Source organism: Euprymna scolopes, chromosome 22, assembly GCF_053919585.1.
Source record: "Euprymna scolopes isolate OS-2025 chromosome 22, ASM5391958v1, whole genome shotgun sequence".
Classification (NCBI taxonomy): Eukaryota; Metazoa; Mollusca; class Cephalopoda; order Sepiida; family Sepiolidae; genus Euprymna; species Euprymna scolopes.
The window spans coordinates 105,836,711-105,861,024 of NC_136503.1; the positions used below are offsets into that span (position 1 = coordinate 105,836,711).

Sequence of the window (24,314 nt, forward strand, 5' to 3'; positions counted from 1 at the left end):
ACGGCCATTGTGTGTTTATGTGTCATATTTTTTTAACTTGTCCAAACTAATAACTGTTACCCTTGTCCATGTTACGGTGAACTCTGTTAGAATATGTGTAAACATGCACACACCCACAACGACATTTATAACCACTAGACGATACACGATCATCGGTTTTATACACACGTGTACTATATAGGCTAGACGTGCATAAACGCACGGATACGCTCGTTATACCCCCTCAATACACAACACAATGAGATAAGTAGAAAATAGAAAGAGTAAAAGAAAGCAGAAAAAGAAAAATTAGAAAAAAAAAATTAAAAAAGAAAGAAAAGACTAATGTTTGTGCAAAATTAAAAAAAATACAAGCTATGATTATTGAGAAAAATGTGAATAAATAAACAGATGAATGATTTGGGAGCAATTTTACCTCTATAATACCCACTAGGAAGGTGGACAATCAGAGTTATTCCAGAAAATCCGTTCTGGCAAAAATTTACTTACACCATTACCAATGTTTGTGCAAAATTAAAAAAAAAAATCCAAGGCGTGGTTATTGAGAAAAGTGCGAACAAACGAACGGGAGTGAATTACTAGGTCCAAACCCTCTTTTGTAGAAAAGAAAAGAAAAGAGAAAAAAAGAGAAAAAGAACAAAGAAAATAAAGGTTAAGAAAAGAAGAAAAAAATGAAGGAAGAAATTAATGAAAAAGAATAAAAATGAAATGATTAAAAAGAGAGAGAAAATAAAAAGTAACATTGAAAAAAAATGAGCAAAAAAAAAAAAAAGGATAAAGAAAATCACAAAAAATACATAAGAGGGGGGGCATAAAAAGAGGTGTGGTAACAGTATAAAGAAAAGAAAGAGTGCGCCAAAAAACAGGAAGAGAGAGAGGGGAGAGATAAATTATCGTATATGAAAAGTGGAAAAGGCGGTTATGCGTTGTTGGCGACATTCGCCATCTTGTGTGGCTTTTGGCTTCTGGCAGAGAAACCAGCATCGCGTCGCCTGCCACGAAAGGTAAGAATTGCAAAAGTTTGTGTTTGATCCGTACTCATCACCGTCCGTCAATGCAGCGTCATCCTGTGCTTCGAGGAATAATTCTTGGAAATGGTACTGTGTCTCCAGCAGTAGGCAAGCGTCCAGGGAACAGACCAATCCGCTTAGAACCCTGCAGCGATCGCAAAAAGAAACGAAAGAATAGTAAATCATTTCGATCACATCAAAGTCTCGGATCAGATGAGATCAGTCGCGTTTTGTTATTTATAATTTGACATTTTACACATTCCCCAACTTTTATATGGAAACACAATAGCGATATAAAATAAGAGTATCAGATATTCCATATTATATGATTTATTTGGAAATTTCTGAATTTTTGAGATGAGGATTAGTTATTTGTATCATTTGGATTCATCAGACTACTGTTCTCATCTTGAGTGTCATTTTCACAACGTTTCGGTCGATGTAACCTTTGACCTTCTTCTGGTGTATCTTGTCGAACTTGGGAATTTGGACGGAATTTCGAACGGAACTCTTTATTTATTTTGCGAGGGTAGCATGTTCTCGTTCCATCAGCCATGACTGGATAGAAATCCTAAGTAATTCGCAAATGTATTTTCTCGGTCGCCCACACTGAGGATTGAACCTTCAACCTTCAAGAGAATATCACTTTTACAATTGATTTTCGCGGTACTCTAACCACTGCTCCACAGATACTAATTGAGAATTACCTAGGACTTCTATCCAGTCATGACTGATGAAACAAGCCCTGTGAAGTAAATAAAGGGTTCCGTTCAAAATTCCCCGAGTTCGACATTAATATTCCTGAGTTTAACAAGACACATTTGAAAAAGGTCGGAGGTTACATCGACTGAAACGATGTGAAAATCACACTCAAGATGAGAACAGTAGTCCGAAGAATCCAATTAAACACAAATAACCAATCCTCATCTCAAAAATTCAGAAACGTTCAATCTATATCTTTTTATAGTGACCAACGTGTTGGAAACCCATCCCTGACATGAGTGTTGTCCTACTGAAGATATATTTTACTGAAAGCACGCGAGGGTCGGATGTAGATGGGGAAATCAACAACGAAATACATCAGAAACATAACTTTTATTTAGTATAGTGGTTAGATTTACCTGCTCACTATCGTGCTACATAGTTCGCTACTTGGAATCCTTGAAACGAAAATTTTAAATAATTAACATTGCATTCATATATTTCTTGTAGTACAGCCAGAGAAACAAGAAACAAGGAGGGAATTCCAAAGTTTAGCAGTTCAAGGGGGAAAAAACTATTAGCGTAGGAGACTTTCCGGCATCTAGGGACCTCACCAGTGATTGGGGTGGAATTTTGCTGCTTGTCGGGTTATTTGGGAGTATACATTAGAGCACATTCCATTAAAGTTCTTGTAAAAAAGACACATAGATGCAACGTTATGGAGATGGAACAATAGTTGGAGCTTGGCCGATAATGCAGGATTGGAGACTCTTTTTTGGACCCCGTCTAAGAGACGCCAGCCTTTTAAATAAAACCATAATAAAATACAAAGAAAGAAGAAATCAATTCGCCTGAGCAATGCTGTGTGTATGTGGACGTGGAGGGGGGTAGCTTTTAAAACTTTGAGTTTAGACTCGGGTAGCAATGTGTTGAAAATTAAATTGGTCTCTCTAAAGGCTGGAAAGGAACATTTAAGCCGAAGTGTAAAATGTTTTGTTAACAATATCAAAACAGTAATTGAACTTAAAAACAAAACGTCACTAGCACGAGGGAGGAAGAAATGAGATAATCTAGAGAGAGAGAGAGAGAGAGAGAGAGAGAGAGAGAGAGTAATCAGTCACCATCTCTTTCCCTTTTCTCTGTGAACTCTTCTCGTTCATGCCTCACCAGAATCTTTCTTTCTAGCAAGCTATGTTAGTTTAATTTAAGAACGGTTTTATAAATTTATCTTAAGTCACTTTAATCAATTACTGTGGATATCAGCCAAACTATTGCATATATACAGAAAAAATAGGATAATAAAATTACAAATGAATAACATCAAGTATTAATTTATTATGAACTGTGCTTTTTGCATAAATTAAGCATTTAAATAATTTGGCTAATTCGTCTGTACTATGCAACATTTCAGATAGATAGATAGATAGATAGATAGAAAGAGAGAGAGAGAGAACAAGACATCTTTCTCGATGTAGCGTCGTTACACGGAGAAAGAGAGATAATAATTTGAACTTATGCATGGTCGATATAGCATTCTTTTTAGTTAGTTCAATTTAAATTCTTCCCCTTTTTTGAAAATTAATAAGTATATATTTCAAGAAAAATTTCAGTAATTGATGCATTTTTAAAAAAAATTAAATCATTTTAATTAATTACTATTAATATTGACAACACTATTACACATATATGGAAAAGATATGATATTAAAATTACAAATGAATAACACTAACATTAATATTTTATAAACTGTCATACAGATATACAGTATTTCAGAATAGTATGTTGTGTAATTGATTTAACTCACATTAACCTGTTTTGATGATAATACAGTAGAACCCCGGGATACGGTATTAAAAATTAGTAACAAAATACAGTACAGTATATAATACACATGTATATAATCAAATAACATTATAAACGTTATATCTATATATCTATAAAAGTGAACGTGTCTGTCTGTCTGTGTGTCTGTCTGTCTGTGTACATTTCCCTACGCAATAACTCTGTCAATTTTTAGTCTATAGACTCGAAATTTGAAATACCGAGTACTGAGATTTGGGAAAATCGATGTGACGGGTGTCAGCCAGAAATTTGGCTGTTAAGGGGTCAAATTTCAACGATTTGACCTTTAAGAACTCTACCAAACTCCTCCGACAATTTTGGGTCTAGACACTTGAAATTTTAGATATAGGTTCCTTGAACCTGGATCTAACTTAATAAAGTGATTTGAGCCCGAAACTATAAATTTTAAGGTGTCATAATAGGGGTCAAAGTTAAAAAAAAAATTTACTCTTTTTTTTTTTTTTTGCTCAGCATACACCTCCAAACACCCGCGCAACGCCGGGCTGAAATGCTAGTATACCATAAAGCAAGGCAAATACCGTAACCAGGGATCTGGAAAATATCGTATTCCACATCGTAAGCTGAAAAAAAAAAACGTATCTCAGGGCCGCTGTATCCCGGGGTTCTACTGTATAGGAATGATAAATAGAAAAAATACTTGAAAAAATTCAGTTAGAAAAATTACATTTTTTTTTTTTACACGGTAGTCACCACTTATCAAGGCCCGGAAGCCACTCAGGGATAAGGGTTATTGCAAGTACAGTACGTTAGTGTGGAGATTTAATAAAGTGTCTACTTAAGGGGGCGGTTCATCAGGAATTTGTTTACGTTGGACTTGAAGATATCCAGGTTGTAGTCAGGTGGGAAGCAGGCAGACGGAAGAGAGTTCCACAGGCGTGCAGTTCTAAGAAAGAAGCTTTGTTCATGGAATCTACGTTTTGATTTAGCCACAGATAAAGAGTGGGGAACATTTTTGACAGTGGTTTCAGTTAGACGGGTGTTTTTCGTAAAAGATTGGCGAGGGGGGACCAGAGACTGGAGTTCAGACGAGCACTTGTCATGGAAATAACGATAAAACAAGGATAGACTCGCAACGTCTCTTCTGTGGGAGAGAGGTTGCAGGGAAGAGAAAAGGGCATCCCCCACTAAGCCACAAAGTCTATTTTGTACTCTGTCAAGGCAGGATAGGCTGTTTTTAGCAGCTCCTGCCCAGATATGGCAGCAGTATTCCATCCTTGGACGTACTTGGCTTTTATATAGATAGAGAATTGCATCAGTAGTGAGACCTTCTTCTGAAGGTTCAATCCTTTGCGTGGGCAACCAAAAATACAATTGCGAATTATTTGGTATGATGGAATGAGAACATGCTACCCTTTTTGAATTAAATTAAGGGTTCTGCTTGAAATTCTGTTATGTCATGTCAGTTCTAAGTTACACTCCTCTGGAGATTGAAGGTTCAATCCTTAGTGCAAAATATTAAAAATACAATTGTTAATGCTTTATACGTATGTGGGGCTGCCAATAAATTTTCAGACATTTTTCGTATGGGCAATTTTCTTGATAATACACACATGAAACTCTAGTCCCCTATGAACTGTCTTGATGCCCATCTTAGTCATGATAACGCCTTTTTTTCTGGTCTTCTCTGAGAACTCTTGGGACAAAATTTCTGCATCTTCAGTTCCTCATGAATAATTGTGTATGCAGTTTCCACAGTTTTAAATGCCTTTACAAAAAAGTCTGGAAACTTATTGAAGGCATCTCATATACACATATATTCTCAGCATGGTCCATACTCAAAACATAATAATGAATTATTTTTAAAAAATTTTTTTAAAATTACATTTTCATCCCAAAAAAGGCACAGTGCTACTATGCTGTAGGAGGCTATTATTTTGGATATAATTTGTTGGGGTACTATGTGGAGAGTTGAGCAGCAAGATGTCTGTTTACATTACACTTGAACTTCTGCATGTCACTACAATCGGGGAAAACGGGAACCTGGAGGTGCTCGTCTGACCTCCAATCCCTCGTCCCCCCTCGCCAATCTTTCACGAGAAACACCCGTCTGGCTGAAACTATTGTCAATAATTTTCCCCACTCTTTATCTGTGCCTAAATCCAAACGTAGATTCCATGAGCAAAGCTTCTTTCTTAGAACTGCACGCCAGTGGAACTCTCTGCCGCTTGCCTGTTTCCCACCTGACTACAACTTGGACGTCTTCAAGTCCAACATAAACAAACTCCTGACAAACCGCCTCCTTAAGTAAGACACTCTATCAAAACCCCCAATACTAATGATTACTACAATACTATCTCATTGATTACTGTACACGTAATAACCCATATCCTTGAGTGGCCTTCGGGCCTTGATAAGTGGTGAACCCCATGTAAAAAAAAAAAAGAAAAAAGTTTAGCAGTCCAAAGGAAGAAACTATTAGAGTAGAAGCTTTCTTACATCTAGGGATTTCTACTGTGTAGGGGTGGAATTTTGCTGCTTGTCAGGTTCGACAAGGGTATTTATGTTGAGGTGGTATTAGGTTGAACCTATTAGGTTGGCGACTCTCTGTTGAACCCTATCTTAGACTAGTAGCAGATGCACCAGCCCAAATGTGGCAACAATACTCCATACATTTATTTAAAACTTCTACCCAATCATCGCTGGCGAAGTGAGAGGATTATACCTCTGCGAATTAAATAAAGGGTTCCATTCGGAATTCCATGTAGATTTCTGAGTTTGACAAGATAGACCTGAAGAAGGTCGGAGATTACATTGACCGAAACGATGTGAAAATCACACTCAAGATGAGAACAGTAGTCCGCAGAATACAAATAATATAAATAAGCAACCCTCATCTAAAAAATTCAGACCCCCCCCCCCCCAAAAAAAAAAACAAACAAACTATTTTTTCATTTAGATTAGAGTAGATTAAAAATGGATTTACCTTAATCCAAATCCATGGGATTCTTCATAATTAAATAAAGAATGGATTTTTGCTGGATTGTTCAGGATGATAAGACGATCCAAAAAGTCCTGAAATAAAAAAAAAAGTTAAGGTTACAGTTTATTTTGTTTTACGGCATGTCAACCCTTTTTGGGTAATTTTAATGCTGAATCCAGTCATTTTGAAAAATATTTTTATGATTCAAGTTCTTTATATCTTCAAATATTTATTCATGGTGTTTGGTTTGGTTGTTTTATAGTGGAAATTGTTTTTGTTTTTGATTTTGCAGAACATGACTGAGTTTTGGAGAGAGAACGCAATAACATCAATGTTTGGTACATTTAAAGAACAAAAAAACTGCCACATAAAATTACTTGCAAGTTTCGAATCTTGAGTTCAGATATGTTCTACTGATGAGCCCAAAAGAAGAGCGAAACTTGAATCTAGGACTTCCGGTCTGTGGCTTTCTTGTTTTGTGTGAGCTGTGAATGTCTCACAAGTAGGATTTTTACACTTGCTAGGACAATGTCATCCAACATGCTAACCTAGCGAGCAAATTAATAATAGAATTTTCAGAGCGTGGGAGATGATATAATTATTTCCACAATCAAGCAACATCGGTTGGATGACCACGCCCCTTGTTTGAGACGATTTTCTTGTGCGTGACATGTTTGCTCAAGTGGTTGAGTACTCGCCTTGCATGCAAGAAATTTGGGTTTCGAATCCAGAGTTCGGATGTGTCTAACTTATGAGCCCAAATGAGGACGAAATTCGATTCTTGGACTTCCGGTTTGTTGGCTTTCATGGCTCTTGTGAGCTACGACGTTGCTTAATTGTGGAAATAATTATATCATCTCTCACGCTTTGAAAATTAATATATATATTTAAATATTTTTTGCGGGGTACAAAATTTTATTATGGTTATGTAAATATCATCTGTAGGAGAGCACCTTATAAATAATCGTATTTGCGCTTTGAATTTTAGTGTGGACTTTTTTTCCATCCTTAGTAAGTCGCACTCTCTTTATCATCTTTAAATTCTAGAAACTATATATATTAAAACTCTGAGACTTTCTCTTTGCAAACAAAAAGAGAACCTCTTAGGGCTTAATCTAGTTTGTACATATTTCCATTCTATCGAGGTCAGATGCGAACGAACACCCCATAATTTTATTATACCGTATTTCTTCAAACTGAAACATAATTATCAAGGTATACGTACGCAGATAGATATGAAAAGTCTTTATTAAAGTTTGTACCTATTTCCATACTATGGAGGCCCAGCGCGAACGCAGACCCCACAATTTTAATGAACCACTCTTCTGCCAGATCAAACATACCAATTCCTCACATCTTCTATCATTATATGTAATCAGTTTTTTAAAATAGTCAACCATATAGGAGCCTATTCGTGACCACACACACACATTCAGCTTTATATATATATATATATATATATATATATATATATATATATAGAGAGAGAGAGAGAGAGAGAGAGAGAGAGGGGGGGAGGGAGAAGGCAAACAGAACGAAACATAGAGAGAGAGAGAGAGAGCAGACAGAAGGAGACAGAGAGGGGGAACAGAGGGAGAGGATGACAGAGGGGGGAATAGAGAGAGAGAGAGAGAGAGAGAGAGAGAGAGAGAGAGAGAGAAGGCAAACAGAACGAAACATAGAGAGATAGAGAGAGCAGACAGAAGGAGACAGAGAGGGGGAACAGAGGGAGAGGATGACAGAGGGGGGAATAGAGAGAGAGAGAGAAGGCAAACGGAACGAAACATAGAGAGATAGAGAGAGCAGACAGAAGGAGACAGAGAGGGGGAACAGAGGGAGAGGAGGACAGAGGGGGGAATAGAGAGAGAGAGAGAGAGAGAGAGGACATCTCTTCTTGAAAGTTTTATCCAGGAGAATGACCGTACGAGAGAGGGGGGGGGGCAAAGTGCAACTACTTAAGTTGGGATTCATCTCTTGTGTTGCAAAAACGCGGTTACTTTTCATGACCCGGCTCCTGCCTTCTATCAGTTGTAATCAAGAGAAATCAATATCGCATGGAATAGTTGGAAACGAAAGCACGAAATGTCCGGCTGTAAATAACACTTCTTCTGAAACAAAAGCTACAAAAGAAGGTTCACCATAGCCCTCACTTTCCTTTTCGAGAAAACCACCAGGTAAGTACCTCGCTGCCCCTCTCTAACCAACCGCTCGCCCAAGAGACTGTTTCTCTTTTGTAATTATAAAATGTCAGCTTTTTTTTTTTTCTCTATAGTCATATAGCCATTTATTCATATCATATTCCAAAGATTCTATTGTTGGTATTGGTTTCACAGATATTTTTCTGTCCAGAATTCTTTCGAGAAAGACATCCTGGTACTTACGGGAGGAACCACGTGAAGGTTGCCAACATCCATAAGTGAAAGTAATTTTTGTGGAACGAACTGGATTCGAACTTGGAATGCCCAGGATGTCAATCTGTGTTGTTAACCACTTGACCACAAGCATGGCTACCCGGTGTTACCCAGAAGCAAAGATAAAAAAAAAAAAAATGAAAGAGTTAAAAAATGTTTTGATACTGATTTCGAATTCAACCTATTTTCAAAATAAAAATGCAGATTTTTTTTTTTTTAGAAACTTTATATCCGTAGCCATGAGGAGAAACCACATGAAGGTTGCCAACATTGTCAGTCAGTGTGGTTAACCACTTGATTTGGTTTGGTTGTTTTGTTTTATGGCATACCAGCCCTTTTTGCATTATTTAATGTTGCATCCAGTTATTTTGTAGAAGGTTTTTATTCTTTAAGCTCTTTGTATCTTCAATCGCTAATTTGTAGTGTTTGGTTTGGTTGTTTTGTAGTGGAGTTTATCGTTTTTGTTCCCTGCCTTGCAGCACATGGATGAGTTTTGTAATGGAAGAGGGAAAATGGTTACAGTATTATTGTTTGGTACATTTTAAGTTAGGAAACCAGTCAGGAAGTGGGGGAGATAGAAAAAGAAAGGGGAAATGGGAAGGAGGAAAAAGGAAAAGGTGGGTTGTTGTTTTTGTTTTTGGTTTTGCAGAGCATAATTAAGTTTTGCAAAAGAAAGTAGAAAAACAAAAAGCATCAATGTGCATTTCGTCTCAGGAAGCCACTATCCTCAGACAGCCTGATCTGGTAGCATCAGCTTAATCACCTGAGTACTGTCTTTATAATAGTAAAATGTTTGCAATTATTATTCAGACTACTATCTTTATAGTAATTGTCTGTATTTTTTAGATGAGGTGTTTTCATTGATTGAGATTGTCGGACTGACTTCCTCATCTTGGTTATCGTCATAACGTTTTGGCTGTTTTGCCCTCCGGCCTTCATCATGTAATAATAATAAAGGGTTGGGTTTGAGACTCCTAACAAACGGTTCCCCAGTTCGATACAAAACATCTGATGAAGGCCGGAGGGCAAAACGGCCGAAACGTTGTGACGATAACAACCAAGATGAGGAAGTCAGTCCGACAATCTCAATCTACTATCTTTATCTTGGTTGTTATTTTCATGTAAGGTTTGATCAGGTTGAAAATGGGTAGAATTTGATTATTTAAGAGAACAGTTTAACAAGAATTTGTTAACATTGTGTTGGATTTTGGCCAGGGCAATGTCGGATGTCGGATATATTGATGTTGCATTCTGTAGATGTTCAGCGTAAGTGGAGACACTCTGATATTATTGTAGCTACAATAATATCACCCCAAACAAGGCACATTGCCACTTTGGTGTAGGGGGCTACTATCAGGGGCAGCAACTACTGGGGCACTATGTTGGTATTTGAGCAGCAAGATGTCGGTTCACGTTACACTTTAACTTCTGCATGTCAGTACAGTTAGGGAAGCAGGGACCTGGAATGGAATTCCAGAGTCTAGCGGTTCTGGGGAAGAAACTACTGGAGTAGAAAGATCTTTTACATCTAGGGATCTCTACTGTGTGGGGGTGGGATTTAGCTGCCTCTGGTTTGTCGAGGGTGTCTACGTCGTGGGGGCACAAATGTCTGCAGTTCGTCAGAGCATTCACCATTAAAATACTTATAGAACAGGCAGAGGGATGCTACTACTTTATATATATATATAAAATAAAAGTTACAATAAGTTTACTAAGGTAATCAAAATGGTAAACTTAAAATATATCATAAATATTAAAGAGTTAATATTTACAAGTAAAATAAACTCAGCCAGATATTATAAAAAGCTCAATAAAACCGAAAAGGAAATAGAGCTTATCCATTCATGTGAAATCTTTTTATTATTTTTCTTTTGCCTCCTGTTCCCCTTACCTCACCCTTTTTTTTTTTAACCAAGTAAGATCTTTGACTTACTTGTAGTTTCATTAAATACTTTTATATGCAAAATCCGATCCTGCATTTTGCTAATTCCTGCCCTCTGATGAGAAGGAGAGTATTTCTTCGAAACTACGCGGATTAAGGACTATCAACTTATCTTGTGCTTCCTTTTTTTAAAATTAAATATGTTTTTAACTCTTTTTCAAGATGTCTTTTAACATATTTTATTAATCATTTGTTCATATATATATATATATATATATATATATATATATATATAACCTTTAAGTTCCTTCAGCTATAATTGAAACCGCAACCAAAACTTAAAGAATTCTTGATAAAATTATTTATAAAAAAATTAAGGTGCCATCAGCTAAAACTAAAACGGAAACCAGGACTTATGAAGATTTCATGATAAAATTATTATTTTTTAAAAATAGATTATTGGAATTCCGTCAGCTATAATCAAAACCGAAACTAAAATTTATGAGATGTTCTTGGTAAAATTATTTATAAAAAAATGAAATCACTTGAGTGCCATCAGCTATAATCGAAACCGAAATCAAAACTTATGAAGAATTCTTGGTAAAATTATTTATTACAAGAAATGGAAGTACATAACAATTAAACGACCCGGATGTAAGCGAGACACAGAAAATAACACGCACGCTATCGTATTAATATATAGATTTCGATAGCAGAAGAATGTTTTGAGCTACGACTGGAATTTAATGTTATAAATAACTAAGCCAGATAACAATAAAATGTTTACAGGGATTTTTAATAATATAAGATTGGAATGTTTGGTTTAAATAATCCAGAATATGTAGAGAAAAAAAAAAAACAAACAACATTTTAATGAGGACAGTCTTCTACCCTTGATAAAGGTATGCTTCTCTACTGAAAATTTGGACTTATTTGTAGGTTTGTGAATTTTTATTTGAATACTAGCAGCACCTGTGTCCCACCGTTGCCTGGGGAAAATATAAAATTCATATTTGTAGCAAATATGTTTGGATTGCTGAAAGGTTTGTGAATTTTATTTGAATACTAGTAGGACCTGTGTCTCGCTGTTGCCCAAGGAAAATATTAAATATTTATTTGTAGTAAATATATTTAGATTGCCAAAATGATTATGAATTTTATTAACGATTCCATGGGTGACATTTTTTTTCTGTCAGGGGAAGGGGGGTGCTTAGAGGGAAGAGGGTCAACCGAAATTTAACTAAGAGGCTCCATTTGATTCCCTAGAAGTTTGAGTAAAAGTTCTGACTTACAACCATAGTCTGCGGCACTTCGCGGAAGCTGTACGTGTCTTTGTTGGCAAGTGGTTCATTGGCTAGTAACTCATAAACTGCAGGAAACGCATAGAGAAGTGTCGACAGACGGACCAGTTGCTGGAAAAAGATGAAAATAAAAATGTGTCACATCAGATGTCGTACAGCATGCAATGGCGATGTGGTTTACTTGTATTCTGTACATAAAGATGTTATAAAGAAGGTTATCACAATGCATAAAATGAAAAGAAGTGGAACAAAAATGAAGCGGTTAAAAAAAATTTACAGTAAATGTTGTCACAATGATCTAATATGTGTAACCTCTTTATAAAATAAAGTTTTTCTCACAATGTTTATGCAATTTCAAACAAATGTACTTTACGTATCTGGCAGTGTTTATAGACAGGTTTTGTATCGGATTGTCTTCGATAAGCATCGATAATTGAAAAAAATCTGATAAAAAGAAGAAATGGACAATTTTGACCAAAGTTAACACCTTATACAGCCTAACATCACAAGTGCATTTGAGAAGATTTATCACCACACAAGCAGAATGGCCAGTCATATAAAATCAACAGTAAGTTCTTTGATATGATAGAGACACGTTTAAAATGAATGTTTCTGTTTACTGCACAATGGAACCATGATACTTGACTTTTGCATTTTAAACTTTCATTCAAGCTGTTATATATAAAAAATAATTTTATAAAATCAACAGGAGGTTCTCTCCAGTGCAACGTAGATTACAATGTATTGTGGACTAAGTCACTGCAGTGAGGCTTGTGAAGCTTCCTCCCACCAGAATTGGTCCACAACTAGAGCAAACAATCGATTTGACTGAATAATTGGACAATTTCACCGATTTGGATGACAATAAAATTATAGAGATCTGAAACATTCCTTGGTCATCATTCAGTCCCGGGCAATGTCGGGTCTCCCTGCTAGTTGTTGTATAAATAAAACTGCCAATTTGTGATTAATGCAGTGTCGTTGTTGCATCGGTTAACCTCCCACCTCATCTTTGCACCCAATATCCAAACATTTGTTTCTGGCTGAGGCCTTACAGCTTCCGTTCATTTCTGGTTGATTGATGACTTGTGGTCATGACCAGTGTCGCCTTCACAATACAAAATCATGAGAAAATAAATTTGGGAGTCAGAAACGAAGAAATGATTGGATGCACGAATGGTTTTTATCCTGTGGATGACATCAACTCATGGACACAAAGTTATCCCATCAATTTTAATAATTTATTGAGTTTTTGTCAGTGCTTGTGTAGAATAATAGGATTTCAAATAAATGCATTTTATTTTATTTTATTTCATTTTTTTTTTTACACGGTGGTCACCACTTATCAAGGCCCGGAAGCCACTCAGGGATAAGGGTTATTGCAAATACAGTACGTTAGTGTGGAGATTTGATGAAGTGTTTACTTAAGGGGGCGGTTCATTAGGAATTTGTTTACGTTGGACTTGAAGACATCCAAGTTGTAGTCAGGTGGGAAGCAGGCAGACGGAACAGAGTTCCACAGGCGTGCAGTTCTAAGAAAGAAGCTTTTGTTCATGGAATCTACGTTTTGATTTAGGCACAGTTAAAGAGTGGGGGAAAGTTATTGGGTCGCCTTCACAATACAAAATCATGAGAAAATAAATTTGGGAGGCAGAAACGAAGAAATGATTGGATGCACGAATGGTTTTTATCCTGTGGATGACATCAACTCATGGACACAAAGTTATCCCATCAATTTTAATAATTTATTGAGTTTTTGTCAGTGCTTGTGTACAATAATAGGATTTCAAATAAATACATTTTATGAATTGTCTTCAATAAGTCTCTAGACTTTTTTTCCGTATGGCCACTTTTATTGGTAGTAAACACATGAAACTCTAGTCCCCTTCGAAGTAATCTCCTCCGGCTGCAATGCACTTGCTGTACAATTCTTCTAGAAGGCCCCATAGAAGCCCTCTTGTGTGAGTGTGTTAATGACCCATGTCACAGCTCTTTCATCTCCTCAATTTACTCATAACAGCCTCTAAGGTTTTCCTTGAGCTTAGAGAATAACCAAATCATAGGGAGCAAGGTCTCGACAATAGGGTGGGTGAGAAACTATCTTTATGCTCATAACTATGTCTTTCTTTCTGATCTTCTCTGAACACCCTTGGGATAAACTCCGCGCAAATCTTCTGCATCTTCAGTTCCTTGCAAAGAATTGTCTTTAATAAGTCTCTAGACTTTTTTTTCATATAGGCACTTTTATTGGTAGTAAACACACGAAACTCTAGTCCCCTTCGAAGTAATCTCCTCCAGCTGCAATGCACTTGCTATACAATTCTTCTACAAGGCTCCATAGAAGCCCTCTTATGTGAGTGTGTTAATGACCCATGTCACAGCCTCTTCCATCTCCTCAATTTACTCATAACAGCCTCTAAGGTTTTCCTTGAGCTTAGGGAATAACCAAGTCATAGGGAGCAAGGTCTGGACAATAGGGTGCTCATAACTATGTCTTTCTTTCTGATCTTCTCTGAGCCACCTTGGGATAAACTCCGCGCAACTCTTCCGCATCTTCAGTTCCTTGCAAATAATTGCGTGTACAGTTCTCACACTGACATCAAACTTTGCACTTATTGTCTCTATAGACACACTACAGTCCTTATCCATGAAATTCTTTATTTGGCCAATCGCTAATGTTCTTTCTTACTCCTCCCACCCCTCTCATCATCCTTCACATACTCCCTACCTTCCTTGAATCTCTTATGTCATTCAAAAACTGATGCTTGATGCATGCAAGATCGTCCAAAACCAGTCTGAAGTATTCCATTAATTAATTGTGGTTGTTGCATTGGCTAACCTCCCACCTCATCTTTGCATCCAAACATTTTTTTTTCTGGCTGACCCCTTACAGCTTCCATTCATTTCTTATGCGGTCATAACCAGGGTCATCTTGACAATATAAATCATGAGAAAATAAACGAAATGATCGAATGCACTTCATCGACACAAAATAAACGCATCAATTTTAATTTTTTTTTCCAGTGCTTTTGCAGTATAATAGGATTTCAAATAAATGCATTTTACAAAGTGTCTTCAATAAGTTTCCAAACTTTTTTTTCGTATAAACACTTATATTAATGTAAACACAAACTCTAGTCTCCTTTAAAGTAATCTCCTCCAGCTGCAATACACTTGTTGTACTGTTCCAACAAGTTCTAGAAGTCCTTTTGCACAACCTCTTTCATCCCATCAATTGTCTCATAACGACAACCTTCAAGGTTCTCCTTGAGTTTCGGGAAAAAACCAAAAGTCACAAGTCTGAAGTATAAGATGAGGATAAAGAATTGTCTTGTTGCCCATCTTGGTCAAATAGTCTGTGACAAGGATGAAGTTGTGGATTGCACCCTTGGAGCAAACTTTGTGCAAATTTCTGCATCTTCAGTTCCTCGCCAATAATTGTGTGTACAGTTCCCACACTGACATCAACCTGTGCAATTATTGTCTCTTTAGACACACGACGGTCCTTATCCACGAAATTCTTTATTTGGCCAATCAACTTTAGCGTTCTGACTTGACTCCTCCCACACCTCTCATTATATCTCACAGACTCCTTGAATCTCTTATGCCACTCAAAAACTGATGCTCGATTCATGCTAGATGGTCCAAAAGCAGTCTGAAGCATTTCACACGTTTGTGGCATTTTCTCCAAATTTATAACAGAATTTTATTACATATCGTTCTTCTAAAGTGTCCTCACGTCCACATTGCATTTTTGAAATTCACCAGCTATGACAATCAGGCTTTAGTAGGGTGTATTCCACTCCCTGCTGTAATTAGTCATTCGAACCTGAAATCATAAAAATTGCTCAGTCATCTCATAGAATGTATAGCAATAACATTCTAAATTTTCAAGTGTCTACGACAATTTTAAATGCCTGTACAAAAAGTCTAGAAACTTATTGAAAGCACCTCATATGTAAAAACAATTACTTACGTGTCATGTCTAAATTAATAAAAACAATTACGATCAACGTTTTTGAGTGATTTCAAACTTGGACCTTTCACCGATCACAGATAAATCAACTTGTGATATTCCATAAATGATGCCTTCGTCGGGTTTCGATCCTGGCTTGAGGCAGTTGCCTGTCTAGTGTCTCTGATGAGCTGTGAAACAGCGAAACAGTACTGTATGCGGATGACTATATATATATATATATATATTTTTTTTTTTTTTTGTAGAAATATATTTTATTATAATATACACCAATCCTTATTTAAGAAGCTCAATGTAATTACAGAGCAATATAGTGAATATCAACTGAATTAAAGGGATAAATAATAAGATGGTCAACATAATGAATTTTGGAATATAGTTTTTTGACATTTATTCATTATATATATATATATATATATATATATATATATATATATATATAATCGGGGGGCAAACATCTTTTAGACTGCTGCTTGTGGGTTAATGAATTAACGATGTTTGACATCGTCCAAATGCCTCCGCTCGATTTGTTTACACACACACACACACACACACACATATATATATTTTTATTTACAGATAGTTTATATGAAATAAGTGATTGGAACCGTTGGTTTCAAACCTGATAATAGGGGAGCGTTTTAGATATCTGTTGTGGTGGCACACATTCATTTGCATATGTGGATAGTAATTACACATAAATAAGAAGACTCAGTTAGTCTGAGTGTGTGTTCACCAGAAGCCACCGAAGGCCGCCGAGAGCAGATATGTTTCTCCAGCAAAGACTCTCTTATTTGACACCATTATGTAAATATCCTGTAAATATACCTTTTCCTAATACACTTCTTATTTGATCTACCTTTGTTTGTTGAGTCGTCATTTGTATTGCTTTCTACGTTACTTGTTTCAACCTGCAAACTTGACAATATCCATATCAAGTTTTCTTCAGCCGATACTTATCATTAGAAACCGACGGTACTGATGACTCATCTAAACTTTTTGTATATAAAAAATATAAATAATATGCTCTTATTTTTGGAATTTTTTCCTTATAATAATCTGCGTGAAGTTTTTTTCTCCAAAAAGTATATCTAAGTATACATATATATATATATATATATATATATATATATATATATATATATATATATATATATGTATACACCCACACACACAAAGAAAAGCTCATGAGGAGGAATCTACTAATCAAGGAAAATCAAATTCCAAAACCAAATATAAATATAGTTATTTATATTTTAATCCCAACCAAATGAAAAAGCTCAATACATTCACTGACGATAGTAGAGCTTATGATAAATAATAACAGATTTGTAAAGTAAAATTTTATAAAAAGTTTTTATCATTTGGCAGAATACTTCAAAGCTGGGTGCTCCTTAAGCCGCGAAGTTTCAAAGAATGCTATTTCTTCTCATCTGAGGAAAAAATTGTTAGCAAAATAATCAGAAAGTCACGTTAAAAGTTTTACCATTTCTATGTATTTGTTGGTAGCTGCATAGGTTGAAACTTAAAGTTTTATTATTTGTAGTTACAAAACTTAAAAAAACATAAGATGTAAATATGCAAAACAGTTCATTCAGAGTTCAATGTTATAAAAAAATGACTAACCGTATTAGATAAAGTCCGGTTAAAATACTATAAGTAAAAATTTTGAATTAGATTCTGTAAATTAAAAGTTCATATAATAAAATACAATATATATATATATATATATATATATATATATATATATATATAGAGAGAGAGAGAGAGAGAGAGAGAAAATAAACAAAATGTAAAAAAAAAATTTCAATAACGATAATTTTCCTAAATGACTTTAAAAGTGAATATATTTAATAACAATTGATTTACTGAGGAACCCCCCCCCCAAAAAAAAGCAAACAAACAGAAAACACTTCTATAAATATCTTAAAATCAGTTCAGTCTTAGCTATCCCTGATGATGGATCCAAAAGTACTTGTGTCAACATTGATTATGGCAGCTACAGCAGCCAGTTCTTGCATAAAGCAAAAAAAAAAAAAAGGAAGAAGAAGAATATTAGAAAGGATCCAAACCAAAATATGCAGACAGGAATTGTCTGCTATTTAATGAAGTATGCCTAAAGCAAAGTATGCCTAAATGCACACACCCACATGTAAATTAAATCTCTAAGTTTCTTTGTCACCGACAGCTTTCTTCTTACAAAATTACAATTTGCTCAGATTTTCTTGTGGAACATGTTCAAAACAATAAAATATAATTCGATTTAATTCCTTTTAGAAAATACTTTGTTCGGCTTTGAATCATATATGGCAATGTCATTATTTTTCTCACAAATCCTTCTTACTCCTTTCCACGTTTTTATTTGTCAACTCATCCTGCCACCTAAACTGTCCTATATCTACTAATCCTAGCATCTTCAGGCATCCTTTCAATGTGCCCACACCAACGAAGTCACCTGTTTCAAACACCACTGGATGGATCATCTTCAGCATCGTCATAGACTGTAATAAACCAACCCTTAATGATTCAAGATTTCTGTCGACCTTCCAATATTATCATCATTATCATCTACTACAGCAGCTCTTCCCTTGAAACATATTACTACCGATAAAACAAACAAAAAAAACATACACAGTTTATAATTATACAATCATGTGGTCTTTTTTTGGTTGTCATCAGGTTTCTATTTTTTACTCGTTAGGATACACTGATCAACAGACTCTTATTCATCATCACCATGGCTTTCACTATACGGAAGTTCCAGAGATAACAAAAATAAAAAAAAGATAAAGTGCTTTTATGCATCCTTTAATTGTGCCCACACCAACGAAGTCACCTGTTCCAAACATCACTGGATGGGTCATCGTCATCATAGACTGCAATAAACTAACCCTTAATAATTTATTTTATTTAATCATTTGCTGACTATTATCTTCATTCTCTGATCGTTTCACAATGTTTCGGCCGATTATTCCTCTGACCTTCATCAGGTGGTTAACCACGACGGAATAGGAATATCGAATCTTCAGACATCAGAGGAATAATTGACCGAAACATCGTGAAAACAACAACGAGAAGATGAGGATAATAGTCCACAAATAATTAAATTAAATAAATTCTACAAATTACTCATCTCAAAAAAGAATTCAAAATTAACTCGATAACCCTTAATGATTCAAGATTTCTGACATCCTTCGAATATTACCATCATTATCATCTGCTACAGCAGTTCTTTGTTTAATTCGATAACCCTTAATGATTCAAGATTTCTGACATCCTTCGAATATTACCATCATTATCATCTGCTACAGCAGTTCTTTGTTTAATTCGATAACCCTTAATGATTCAAGATTTCTGACATCCTTCGAATATTACCGTCATTATCATCTGCTACAGCAGTTCTTTGTTTGAGGTATATTTATTATCCTCCCCTTCCCTCACCCTAACCCTAACCCCTTCCCTCAATTAAAACACGTTTTATTATTCTTCACTGATCTCTTTGTTTTTTTTCTTGTCATCAGGTTTCACCACACCTTTCTATTTTTTTTTTTTTTTTTTTACTTGCTAGCTGGCTTCAGGGTACACTGATCATCAGGTCCTTGCCTATCAGCACTCATGATATGGTCCTCACTGAACAGAAATTCTAGAGATAACAAAAAAAATTTTTTTTTAAAATAAGGTACCTTACTTTTTGACAGGACCGATCGATAACTTCGGTCGGCCAGCATTTTTGACGAATTGGAGGTGTATCCGATATGGGACATTCCAAGATGGACCAAGTATCAACCAATTGGTACCGAACATAATCTGAAACCGCAAACAAAATACAATGGAAATTTCTAGAAGAAAAAACAAACAAAAATGTCCTCCGTTTCATTAAAAATAGACAAGTGCCATAGTCTGTCTATCTGTCTGTTTGTCTGTTCCGCTTTTTCTTGGAAACTACTAACCCGATTTGACTGAAATTTTGTACGAACCTTTGTTAAAATAGGTACACCGAGCTAAGTATTATGGTATCCATTCGATACACAGCTGAGGATTAATATGGATTTGCATTTAATGCAAAAATGAACACAAATTTAACCATATTCAACCATGAAGTTGGCATAATGAATTTGGCATTTTGAGTCAACAGGATATAACTTTTTCCTGTTTTTAATGGGCTAAAAAGTCTAGTAATAATATTATATAGGGTTTCATTGAGAGAGTCTTATTATAAGTGATGCTTAGAAAGAGTCTTATTACACGCGCAGTCTTAGAAGAGTCTTATTAGAGTGTTTGTCGTTGAGAGAGAGTCTTATTACAAGTGATGCTGTTGAGAGAGAGAGAGAGAGAGAGAGAGAGAGAGAGAGAGAGAGAGAGAGAGAGAGAGAGAGAGAGAGAGAGATGTTGTTTTAAGAGAGATTGTTCGTTTATAACGATTCCTATATATTAAATGTTCATTCATTAGATGTGTAGAATGGAAGAGAAGGAGAAGTGAAGAGATAGTGTTCAGACAGTCTTAGTGTAGATATGAGATGTAGAGACGTGTATGTAATGACATTTTATAACACAGATATATAGACATATAATACAATTTTCACTTTACCTTTTTGTAAGAATCACAAACACAAGACGACGTTTTATCAAAACACATGATGGATTTATTTCTTCACGACCAGCCGTGGTTTTCAATCATCAAGAATTCAAAGCTTCACATTTTAGCTTCAAAGTGATCGTCTCGCTTCCTAGACGTTCGAATTCTCAGACCCTCTCTCAGTTTCTCACTGACTGTCTCTCTAACTAACTAACTCTCACTTCCTATATTGAGAAATCCATGCATGTCCGACCAACGTGACTAAAATTCACGTGCCATCAACATGCGTGGACTTGCACGTTTCTCGAACATTCTGATTTTTCAATAACCTATTTTTTCTTTATTTTCACAAAGGAATTCAACCTACATATCTAATTTATTTAACCAATATTTTATTATCCACATTCTTTTAACAATTGAATAGTTTATTTATTATTTATTTCATCCGAATTAACAATTTACTGGACATTCCATTTAAACCTATTGTTCTTTAAAACTTATGTCCAAGGTTCGATTTCTGCTTTCTCTTATTTTCATTTTAACTAATCTCTCTATTTTTATAATTATATGAAAAGGGGACATGTAACAATAAATAATTATATAAAAATATTATTATCACCCCCCCCCCTTAAAAACAAGGATTGAAACTCTAGGAGAATTTATAATAATTAGTCAAACTCGGCATATAACCATGTTCCGGCCCCTTAACAGTTATGTTAGGGAGAGGCAAGGTGCGAATGAACTCGAAATCCGGGCTATCAAAAATGGAACCTGGAATTGAATGACCTGGTCCTATGACGCAAGTCGTTTTATGGGTCAGGCTATTGAATGGAGCAAAGTTCGAATGAACTTAAACCCTGATCGACAAAAATGAAACCCAGGAATGAGATGACGTAATTCGGCCGCAGGTAAGACCAAAAGCAAACACCGAGAACATAGGTCGATGACGTAAATTGGTTAATGGGTTACGAGGTCGAATATCCATAAAAGAGAAATGATAAAAAAAACAGGCAGAGAGACGCGGAGAGAGAAACGAGGCAAAGACGACGAGAAACTGCCTGTCACGTTCGCAACCACATCTCTCCCACCACCACCTCTTCACTCCACCGCTGCATTGTGTAAATATGAATGCTTGTCAAATTAACCAAGTTTGTTATAACAAGTGTCTCGTTATTCATTGATAAATGAACAGGGTAATTCCAATCAGAGACGCTTACAACAAGCATATGTGTATAAATATCAAACAAACTATCTTTCTAGCTATCGAGGTATTCAAAAATCTGTGATAGTTAAATTACACACTTGGTGCTAATGTACCCTGGCTCTAGATGAAACACTAACAGTCTTCCTAAGACGAACACCAACAAAACAGAATAGACGTCACTATCATACCACCCAGTATATAACAGTTAAAGGAAGTTACCAGGTTGCATTATATTGCTTCAGAAAGTATCTCACTTCCAACTCAATCTTCTAACTCTACAAGATTAAATACGTCATATCGTTATTTCCATAGAAAGTGCTCGTCTGAGCTCCAATCTATGCTCCCCCACCAAACTTTCCCGAAAACACTTGTCTAGCTGAAACCACTATCAACAATTTCAACCACTCTTTAGCTGTGCGTAAACCTAAACGTAGATTCCATGAACAAAGTTTCTTTCTTAGAGCTGCACATCTGTGGAACTCTATTCCATTTGCCTGCTTTCCAGCTGACTACAAATTGGTCGTCTTCAAGTCCAACATAAACAAATTCTTGTTGAACCGTTCACTTACTAAATTGACCAAATTTCCACTACCAACTATTACTATGATATTATCCCATTGACTACTGTACACTCATTAACCCTTATCCTCGAGTGGCCTCTTGGCCTTGACAAGTGGTGACTCTTATGTAAAAAAAAAAATGGAATACTGTTGCCATTAGGTGGAGTTCCTAAGAGCATAGTTTCTTGCCTTGACATAGTACAAAAATGTCTTCGAAATTCAGTGGGTGAGGATCTTTTTACTCCCTTGCTTCCTCTTTCAGAAGACATGTTGCGGGTCTGTCTCTGCTCTAACGTTACTTTTATGGTAGATACTCGACCGAGCTCCAATCGTAAAACGTTCACAACAAATACTTATCTAGCTACAACAACTACATTCACCTTCTATCTATATAAGTTCCTGTTGAGCAGTCCTCTTAAATAATTAAGCCCTACCCAAGTTCTCCTATTACTGATCATGTTGCCTAACTATCTAAAATTAACCCTTATCTTAGAGTGGCTTCTGGACTTTGATAAGCTATGACCCAATAAAGGATATAAAATAAAAATATAAGTCTGCTGTATACTTAAGTCACTTCCTCCTCTTTCTTCTATTCCACTGCCTTAGCATGCTCTTGTGGAACCACATGCTATATAACAATAACAATCGCCGACCCCCAATGCTGTTTCCATTGTTTTCTTCTTCCGGTTCTGGCCATTTTTTTTTTACAAGGAAGTCACCATATCAAGGCCAGAAGGCCAATCAAGGATAATAGATTATGAATGTAAGGTGGTAGTTTAGTAGGGGAAGCTCCATGTTTTGATAAGCTTCTGGGCTTGACCTTTACTCCTGACCTGAAATGGAACACGTACATCAAGTACATTGCCAAGGTCGCTGGAAAAATGGTGAGATCCTTCTACTGCTCCAGAAGATATCTCACTGCTGATGCAATTCTCTACTTATATAAAAGCCAAGTACGTCCAAGGATGGAGTACTGTTGCCACATCTGGGCAGGAGCTGCTAAAACACTGTATCCTGCCTTGACAGAGTACAAAATAGGCTTCGTGGCTTAGTGGGGGATGCCCTTTTCTCTTTTCTGCACCCTCTCTCCCACAGGAGAGATGTTGCGAGCCTCTTTGTTTTATCATTACTTCCATGGCAGGTGCTCGTCTGAGCTCCAATCCCTAGTCCCTCCTCACCGATCTTTCACGAAAAACACCCGTCTAGCTGAAACCACTGTCAAAAATTTTCCCCACTCTTTATCTGTGCCAAAACCAAAACGTAGATTCCATGAACAAAGCTTCTTTCTTAGAACTGCACGCCTGTGGAACTCTCTTCCGCCTGCCTGTTTCCCACCTGACTACAACCTGGATGTCTTCAAGTCCAACATAAACAAATTCCTGATGAACCGACCCCTAAGTAGACCCTTTATCAAATCTCAACATTAACATACTGTACACGCAATAACCCTTATCCCTGAGTGGCTTACGGGCCTGGATAAGTGGTGACGACCTTGTAAAAAAAAAAATCGTTAATGGTATAAATTTGGTAAAATTTGGATTATTAAAGAGAATGGCTCAGCAAGAACTTGTTTACATTGGACTTGAAGGCTACCATATTGTAATCAGCTGGGAAGCAGGCCAATTAAACAATGTTCCACATGTGAACAGTTCTAGGAAAGAAACTTGGTTTAATGGAAGCTGTGTTTAGAATTAGGCACAGATAGAGAGTGGGGAAAATGTTATTGTCTCTCACATTAGCGACTTCCGAGGGGGAGGGCGAATATGGTTTCACAAGTATAAAAACAACTCAAAACAAAACCTCAAGAGAAAGAAAAGACTCCAATACATTCTTGCTATATGTGCGTGCATAACACCATAGTGGGAAACAACTCTCTAAATGCGAGTTTAATGTTCTGGCCATGTTCATC

General features: G+C 36.1%; 1 protein-coding gene across 4 annotated transcripts in view; it reads right to left on the reverse strand.

The window, feature by feature from the left end:
- Nucleotides 1-24,314, reverse strand: part of LOC145243622 (protein broad-minded-like) — a 403,332-nt gene that overhangs the window by 88,318 nt on the left and 290,700 nt on the right. For all 4 annotated transcript variants that reach the window (XM_080106643.1, XM_080106646.1, XM_080106644.1 and 1 more), the window contains 4 exons: nt 19,754-19,872; nt 12,081-12,200; nt 6,499-6,587; nt 1,039-1,155 (listed from right to left, as the gene is read on the reverse strand). In XM_080106643.1, coding sequence (XP_079962769.1) covers nt 1,039-1,155; nt 6,499-6,587; nt 12,081-12,200; nt 19,754-19,872 — 445 coding nt within the window. The remainder of the gene's footprint in view (nt 1-1,038; nt 1,156-6,498; nt 6,588-12,080; nt 12,201-19,753; nt 19,873-24,314) is intronic.